Source organism: Malania oleifera, chromosome 4, assembly GCF_029873635.1.
Source record: "Malania oleifera isolate guangnan ecotype guangnan chromosome 4, ASM2987363v1, whole genome shotgun sequence".
Taxonomy (NCBI): Eukaryota; Viridiplantae; Streptophyta; class Magnoliopsida; order Santalales; family Ximeniaceae; genus Malania; species Malania oleifera.
Genome location: NC_080420.1, coordinates 119,118,717 through 119,128,208, shown reverse-complemented (window position 1 = coordinate 119,128,208; position 9,492 = coordinate 119,118,717). Strand labels below are relative to the sequence as shown.

At 37.6% G+C, this 9,492-nt stretch overlaps 1 protein-coding gene across 1 annotated transcript; it reads left to right on the top strand.

Annotated features, from left to right (window-relative positions):
- Positions 1–8,129: 8,129 nt before the first annotated feature.
- LOC131153965 (uncharacterized) lies at positions 8,130–8,510 on the top strand. The gene has a single exon (XM_058106409.1). It carries the CDS (start codon positions 8,130–8,132, stop codon positions 8,508–8,510), a length of 381 nt encoding a protein of 126 aa, XP_057962392.1.
- Positions 8,511–9,492: the final 982 nt, after the last annotated feature.

The window sequence follows — 9,492 nt, the reverse complement described above, 5'->3', positions numbered from 1 at the left end:
CCTTTTTCATTGAATCATTTAAATTTCTTAGATCCCCTCTTTGAAGTTTCAACATGAATGTAGGACTTATGTTTGAAGAATCCAATTCTTTATTTATTTTTTTAAAAAAAAGTCATTTTTAAAATTTCATTAAAATTTTAATAAACTACAATATTAGAAAATTTTAGATTTTTTTTTAATTTTAAAAATAAAAAAACTATGTCTTTTTTTTTCAAAAAATGGAACATGGCACTTTTTATTTTTTATTTTTAATTTTAATTTTTGATTTTTATCTTTGTTTCATTTTTTTTTTTGAAAAAAAAAAAAAAACATGTTTTCATTTAAATCTTTTAAAAAATAAAATTGGCATTTGATTTTTAAAATTCTAAAACAACTTTTAATGACTACAATCTAGGGCTAAAATAGATAATATATATATACATTTATAATATGCACGAACTATTTCTTTGCCTCCACTCTTTTTGCCAATAGTAATATCCAAAGAAGGCAAAAGTGTGACATTGAATACTACTTTGTAATAGCAAAATGAGCAATCAACTTAGATAAGCCATACCTCCATTTACCCACAAAGCCCATATAGAACAATCTACAATAGATACATTATAAGAATAAAATGAGCAACATAAATTAATTGATCAAATTTGCAATTCACATCATCCTTTCAAACAATTTATATAAAGCAATATTAATATAAAATTATAATGAATGGGACGTAGATATTAATAGACTCATATTCATTGCTAATGTAAGAACCCAATCCGTGAGATATTGAATAAATAAATACAAAAAGGGTAAAATAGTAAATTGAGCAGGCTTCGTCGACAAAGCCAGAGTTTTGTCGACGAAGGCACTTCTATTGTTCGGAAACAAAATTCAGAGGTTTGTCGACAAGGAGAAGTCAAGAGGTTTTGGGAAATCCAGAAATCTCAAGCTCGTCGACGAGACCACCACTACGCCGATGAACTTCCTTCGCTGGCTCGTCGACTAAGATGCCGCCTCATCGACGAGGTTGGCTGAGTCAAAGGTGTTATAAATATCCTTTTGGGTTGCTTAGAAGCTAAGATATCAAAAAAAATTTCTCTCTAGAACTCGAAGCCACACACTCTCTCTCTAGATTTCTTCGCTGTTCGTTGTTAGAATCGACAAACCAACGTTACTGTGAGGATCAAGGAAGAAATCTCTACGTGTTTTGTGGAACAGATCTTCGTTTTGGGGTTTTTGGGTTTCGACCCAAAAATCGAGGTAAGGCTCAATTTTCATTTTTATTTTGGTAGGTCTACAGAGAATGGAATTGTAAGTATGTATTGTACTGTGATTTACGGGTTTTAGGAACTTGGTTCGCTGTTTAGGAGTCGTAGAGTTCGGGTTGGATTTTTGGGGAAAGGTAAGGGGATTCTGTTTATATCGATTATTTTCGAAATCGGATTCGGTAAAACTGTGGTTCACAATCTTGCGTGTATTTTGACTACTTATTTAGGGAAATCTAATGGGTAAAATTATGAGGTTTTCATATTGCAGTTTTGGGAAAAAGTGGGCATCGAGTTGCATCACTGGTTTCGTTGGAAAACTGTAGATATATTGTGTTATAGAGATGACCGTGTCTTAACTTGTTTAAACTGTATTTTGAAAATCATGATTTTGAGATTACTAAATGAGTGTGGAATGAACTGTTATATGAACATGCATGATTTGTGATTTGCTGAAATGAGATATATGAACGTGTGTTTTGAATTGTTCTAGGTTGTGAAAGAGTCTCCGGTTGTATATCCGAGGGTGTGAAATACCACTAACCAGTGGCAAGAGTGTCCGACTCTATATCTGAGGGCGTAAAATATCCCCTCTTACCGGCTAATCACCGAAGGGTATGGATCCACTAGTTGTACCGGTACGATGCCATAGGAGTCTAGGGCTGCACCGTGTGCCGAGGACGCCGTGTAATGCAGGCTGACTTTGTGCCAAAGCGTGTGACGACACTGGGTTACTTGATCATGTGTGTGTGGGTGTTGAGAACTATACTGGAACTATTTTGTGAAAATACTGGAACTGTATTGAATTGTGTATGTTTTATATGTCATGATAACACTCATATGCCACACACCGATATAATCTGATTCTTCCTTACTAAGAGGTGTCTCACCCCTATCGTACGTACATATTTTCAGGTCCTTCGAGTAACCGAAACTAACGTTCTTGTGTTGGGAGCATGGTGGTCGGTTTACTGCGTAGAGTACTAGTGTAAGTACTTGGACTGTAACAAGGTTGTCGTTTTGGGTATTTGTTGGCACCCTGGTTATGTTTTGTATTATGAAGCTTAGACTCTATCTGTATAGACTCTGGTATGATACTATGTATGTATAGAATGAACTTTCCCGCTGCATATATGTCGTGTATGTGAATGTGTATAGGGTGTACGGGAACCTTACGAGGTTGGACCCTCATTCATTACAGTATCATTGGTGTTTTGTATGATATAAGGGCAAGTTAGGTTACTACATCACACCCTGAGTCTCATTGCCGGGTTTAGGGCGTGACAGCTAACGTGTAGTTTCGTATGTTGAAATATAATAAAATTAAATGGAATAGAATCAAATTTGTCAGTTGATTTCATTACGTGCTCAATTGTTTAACTTGTTGTTCGACTTTTCTCTTATCTCATTTAATTTTGCCAACTAAACATAAGATAAAGGTAAAAGTTTTGTAATTTTTGGTATATCAATTACGACTAATTTATGAAATTTCCTTTTTAGGAAAAATGGAATAAATAAGCTTTTTTTTTTCTTAAAAAAAAACATTGATTGTGTTACCCTTCTAAAAATAAAAAGGAAATTCAAAGAAAGAGTTTGACTACTTGGCATATATTAATTATGTTAATTTTACACAAGATTAAGAAAGCATCTCCAAATTAGGTATGAATTTTGCATGCATTCTCAAAAATTAAGTACAAATAAAAAAGAAGTAAATTTTGGATTCATATTCAATAGAAATCATTAAAAAAAAAAAAAGACAATTTGTTTTATAATTTTTTAAAATTTATACAAGGTGATATTTTAGAAAATTTGCATTTGGATGGAATTAGAAAAAATCTATACATAATCCAAATGGCATGCTCCAACATATAAAGTAAGAATTAGAAATCTAGAAAAAAAAATATTTTCTTATTTTTTTATATAGCTTTGGAAATTTAGAAAATAAAGTGGCATTTTAATATTTATTGAAAATTTAGGATTGAAAAATAAAATTATTTTTATGAACAAATAGTGACAACTTTTTATTTTATACAAACTTTATAAGAAGAAAAAATTAATTAATTTTTTTTTTTTGTAACAGGTTAGAAAACTAAAATAAAAAAAAAAAAAATTTTTTTCTAATGCTAACCAGGTCCTAATATTTTCTCCATTCTAAATTATAAAAGAAAATATTATTTACACATTAGAAAATTTAATATCAAATTAATTTAGTATATAAACTTAGACTACCTAATATTTTTTTTTTTTTAAACATGAAAACTCTACCCATTAACACGATCCCTTTGACCCACTGTGGAAACACGTCCAAATAAGTTTTCCTACAATATTTAGGAAAACCCATTGGCCAAAGATCACTATACCTCAAAAACCATGAGTTCCATTTTGTCAACTCTCATCCTCACCGTCATCCTGCTTCTTGCCGTCCATTGCCGCTGTTCTGCCGCCGGGGACAGAGAGATCGCCCAGGTCTGCAGCCGCACACTGTACAAAGACTTCTGCGTGTTGAAGATTAAACTTGAGAACAGTGGGATGGTGGCAGCAAAAATTTGACCGCAGAAGCTTCATCAACCGGCAGCCCACCTCCATTGAAGTTAAGCAAGATTTGGCCACCAACCTTACCAAACCAGCCACAATCGTTGAAGTTTAAATTTCCACTATTGTTGATTATTTGGTTTCTGTAATTGCTATAAATAGGTGAGTGTGTGTGCATTGTAAGTGTGGTGTGTTGAGAGTTGAAAGCCAGTGAGTGAGCGAGAGATTCTGTTTGTTTAAATTCCTTTGTATTATTTTCAGATTGAAATAAACTTGTTTGGTATTTATCCTCACTGAGTTTCAGTCATAGCCAGTGACTGAGTGTTCCTCTCCACCCATCAGTGGTATCAGAGCATCTAGGTACGCCGGAATTCGCCAAACAGAGGCGAACAGAGGAGAAATCCGATTTTCTCCCAGTTTTGAAGTTGCTCAAAATTCAAATTGAGCCTATCATTTTGAAATTCCATCTAAGACGATTCCAACGGTGAAAACCACGTCTCAAACGGACACCGGAGGACACTACACGCTCTCCCACGCGCCTCCCACGAAGACAGCGTTCTTCCCACGCGCTGCACGCGCCGACGAAGACTCCGGCAGATGGCGACACGAGCCTCACGCTCCCGCACGCGTCTTCTTCGCCCGATTGGCGAGATCCGACCCGGACATCGACCCGCAACCCGGCCCAGCGACCAGCAACCCGGATCCGTGCCCGAGACTTGACCCGCATCCGACCCGCTCCCAGCAACGACACGCGGCACTTCCAGAGAACGCCACGTGGCGTAACGGAAAAATTAACGCCATTAAGCGGCCGTTAAGTTAAACCGGTTAGTTTAAAAATTCACCAGAATTTTCCTATAGCCGATTCGGTGATTTTTAGACCGGTTCTTTGCAAACCAAAACCGGTTCCTAAGGTTTTTCAATCTTCTGAATTTATTGGTGGCATTAGATTTACCAAAATCAGCCCCCATTTCTCTGTTTTTTATATATTAAATTCAATGGCTAACGGTACTATCCAATCGGTCATTCCAAAATTGACCCGAGAGAATTATGACAACTGGTCGATTCAAATGAGAGCCCTTTTAGGTTCTCAGGATGTCATGGACATCGTTGAAGATGGGTACAGAGAAAGCCCATCAAAAGAAGTCGAAGCAGCTATGCCCGAAGCTCAAAGAACGTCCTTGCGAGTCGATCAAAAGAAAGATTGCAAGGCAAAATCCATAATCTACCAAGGCCTTGATGAGGCCACGTTCGAAATCATCGCCTCCGCAAAGACATCTAAAGAAGTTTGGGACTCTCTCCATCGAACACACAAAGGTGCAGATAAAGTAAAAAAGATTCGTCTTCAGACATTGCGAGGTGAGTTCGAATATCTCAAAATGAAGTCTACTGAATCCATTACAGACTACTATACACGAGTAATGGTAGTATCAAATCAATTAAGAAGAAATGGAGAAATTCTCAATGACGAGAGAATTTGTGAAAAAATTTTGCGATCTTTAGATCCAAAATATGATTATATAGCTGTGACCCTGGAAGAAACAAAAGACTTGGAAACAATGTCTGTAGAAGAACTTGTGGGCTCACTCCAAGCCCATGAGCAAAAAGTCAATAGAAGAAGTGATGATAAAGCACTGGAGCAAGCTCTCCAAATGAAGTTGTCCCTCACTACAGATAGATACGACAAAGGGGGACGTCACAACAAGGAAGAGGACGAGACCGAGGATCTCGTCGAAGAAATTCTGGAAATTTTAACTCCAGAGAAGGTGGCAGAGGCAGAAGAGGTCCCACTAGAGGAGGACGAAATCAACAGAGCTATGTCCCACAAGGCAGAGGACAAGGAAGAAGAGGAGGATATAATAATCGCTCGAATGTAGACAAAAGAAACATTCAATGCTACAATTGTCACAAGTATGGACACTATAGCAATGAATGTTGGGGGCGACAACAAGAAAAGGTTAGCGAGGAGGTCAACCTTGCCGAAACTGATCATGCAGATGGAGAGTCATTGATGCTAATGGCACACAATGCAACTCCTCAGGACCAGAGTGTTTGGTACCTTGATTCTGGAGCCAGCAACCATATGACTGGCAGAAAGAACCTATTCTTTGAACTTGATGAGAAAGTTCAGGGGGAGATATCTTTCGGCGATAATTCTAAAATCCCAGTCCAAGGGAGAGGAGATGTTTTGATCAAACAGAAGTCTGGAGATCATGCTTACATCTCCAACGTCTACTATGTGCCAGCCATGAAGACTAATATACTTAGTCTCGGACAGCTCGTGGAGAGAGGCTATCGAATTAGCCTCAGTGATAAGCAGATGGTGATAATAGATGCTCGAGGAAAGCTTGTTACTCGAGTTCAAATGGCAAAGAATCGAATGTTTCCGCTTGCCATTCAACATGATACGCCAAGGTGTTTGAGCGCTATCATCGAAGACAAAGACTGGCTATGGCATCTAAGGTATGGGCATCTAAACTTTGAAAGTTTGAAACAATTGGGAAGCAAGAAGATGGTGAAGGGCTTACCCAATATCCATAATCCAAATGTGATATGTGAAAGCTGTATTTTGAGCAAGTAACATAGAAACAGCTTTGGAAAGCAAACCGATTGGAGATCAACTATGCCGCTCCAACTAATACACAGATGTGTGTGGTCCACTAAGACCATTTTCAAATGGACAGAATCGATACTTCCTCACCTTCATTGACGACTACAGCAGGAAGACCTGGGTCTACTTCTTGAAAAGGAAGTCAAAGGTATTCGATAAGTTCAAAGAGTTCAAAACTCTTGTGGAGAAACAGAGTGGCTTCCGCATTAAGTCACTCCGGTCAGACCAAGGAGGAGAGTACAAAGACGAAGCTTTCCTAGAATTCCTTAGACAACAAGGAATTCAGAAACAGTTCACATCATCATACACTCCCCAATTGAATGGTGTAGCCGAAAGGAAGAACCGCACAATCCTTAACATGGCTAGAAGCATGTTAAAGGATAAAAATGTGCCCAAGAGTTTTTGGGCAGAAGCAGTGTTATGTGCAGTCTATCTGCTCAATAGGTGTCCGACGAAGAGTCTTGATACAAAAACACCATATGAAGCCTGGAGTACTCACAAGCCCAGTGTGAGTCATCTTAGGGTGTTTGGCTCCATAGCCTACGCCAAGATCCCAGAAGCAAGAAGGACAAAGCTGGAAGATAAAGGAGAGAAGTGTATCCTTGTTGGATACAGTGACAGCACCATGGGATATCGACTCTACAATCCTATCAACAAGAAAGTCTTTCACAGCCGGGATGTCATCTTTGAAGAAAATGAATCCTGGAAATGGGACCAGGTTGAATGTTCCAAAGATACAGAATTGACACTTGAAGGAGAAGAACCTACACAGACAAGAGAAGTGGCTATCGAGCCACAAATTCCTGAGCTGCAGACACCTCCACATGGTTCACCACAGACAAATGAAGCTCCATCACCAATTGAGCGTGAAATCTCAGACATGAGACCTAGAGGAGCTCGAAATCTAGCCAATCTGTATGAAAATACATAACCAATGGAAGAATATATTGCTCTAAACTGCCTGTTGCTAACTAGTGACCCAATTAGCTTTGAGAAAGCTAACGAAGAAAACAAATGGAGAAAAATGATGGATGAGAAGATTCAATCCATCAAGAAGAACAAGACTTGGGAGTTGACAAATCTCCCGAAGAACCGCAAAACTATTAGTGTAAAATGGGTCTACAAGACCAAGAAGAACACTCAAAGAGAAATCCAGAGATACAAAGCAAAACATGTCGTCAAGGGTTATAGGAAGAAAGAAGTGAAATTGATATCTTGCAGAACGTATGATCGGATGACTAATATTTTCACAAAGCCACTCAGGCATGATATTTTTGTAAGACTGAAGACAATGCTCGGAATGACAAAGTTAGGAGAGTCAAGTTTAAGGGGGGATGTTGAAGATTAAACTTGAGAACAGTGGGGCGGTGGCAGCAAAAATTTGACTGCAGAAGCTTCATCAACCGGCAGCCCACCTCCATTGAAGTTAAGCAAGATTTGGCCACCAACCTTACCAAACCAGCCACAATCGTTGAAGTTTAAATTCCCACCATTGTTGATTATTTGGTTTCTGTAATTGCTATAAATAGGTGAGTGTGTGTGCATTGTAAGTGTGGTGTGTTGAGAGTTGAAAGCCAGTGAGTGAGCAAGAGATTCTGTTTGTTTGAATTCCTTTGTATTATTTTCAGATTGAAATAAACTTGTTTGGTATTTATCCTCAGTGAGTTTCAGTCATAGCCACTGACTGAGTGTTCCTCTCCACCCATCACTGCGTTGCAACCCTGAAATCTGAACCGGGTTCCATGGGCGCCGACCCTCCCTCTCTGGCCCAAATCGCCCTCAACATTACAAAATTAAATGCCGTCGGAAACCAGAACACCGTCCAAGGTCTGCTCAACTCGAACACCAACCCGGCCGCGAAGCCCACCCTGAGCGGCTGCATCCAGAACTACCAGGACGCTGGCCAGCTGCTCGACGACTCTCTGAGAGCTCTCGCTTCTCAAGACTACAAGGATGTGATGACGTGGGTGGCGTACGCCGAGGCCGACGGTAATAAGTGCGAGATAGCGTTAATTGATCTGTATGTCAGCTCTCCGATCACCCCCAAGAGTGATAATTTTCGAAAGCTGTGCATGAGTACAGCGGACATTACCAGTTTCGTCGCTGACCCTTGGGGTTCTTAATTAATCGTCTACTTTGCTTGTTCGATTATTGCATATGTGATCTAATAATTATAAGAATAAATCTTTGGTAAAGACATATGTCCCATTGGTCATGAATGCCTCAAAGGATATTATATAAAAAAAAATATATATATATATATATATATATATATAAAACAAATCAGATTCTTTCGAAGGTTTTGCACACAGTTAATTTGCAACTCTTTTGAACACTTGTTTAATCTATTCAAATTGAGTAAACGCAACTGGAATAAGAACTAGTTTCAAATTACATGTGGGTCAATTGTCAAATCCTGTTTATGTATAATATAGGAATATATGAGCTTGTAATCCATTCAAATTCTGTCAAAATCGAATGTATATAGATATAATTAAATAGTAATTAAGGAAGCTAATTAAATATCTATATAAGGAGGTTGAAATTATTGTATTTTGAGAGAAACTTAATATATGTTTAACTTGAATTACACTTACAATGCTAGCATTTTAAATTCCAATGGACATGTCTTATAATGCTTTTACAAATTTTTAATCTTGCATATTTCTATGACCTTAGTTTTTCTTCTTCTTGAAAAAAGTTAAGCTATCGACCTAATCACCCAATGCACCAAGTAACCCAACCATATGTTTAATGATTTTAACTTAGGATTACATTTTCACCAAATAACCGAGATTGGGTTAATTGGAATTTCACGCCTAACTCGACTAATCAAACCCATGAGTACCCCTAAGCACTATCTGTTATGCTTTGGGGGCACTAGGAATACAAATTCACTAATAATTATCATTATTTTTTTAAAAATTTTTTTTATGCTGAATGTAATAGAATCATTAGAAATTCAAAATACAAAGACAAAAAATTGTTTAAACAATTATTAGTTATATCTATTCAAGGTTCAAACAAAATTTCATATTCAATTTTGAAAAAAAAAACCATATATTTATATTTAATTATTTACATTAACCCAGCTTAATATCCCTT

Coding starts and splice junctions, on each gene's coding strand:
- LOC131153965 (XM_058106409.1), top strand. CDS start 8,130: ATGGGCGCCGACCCTCCCTCTCTGGCCCAAATCGCCCTCAACATTACA.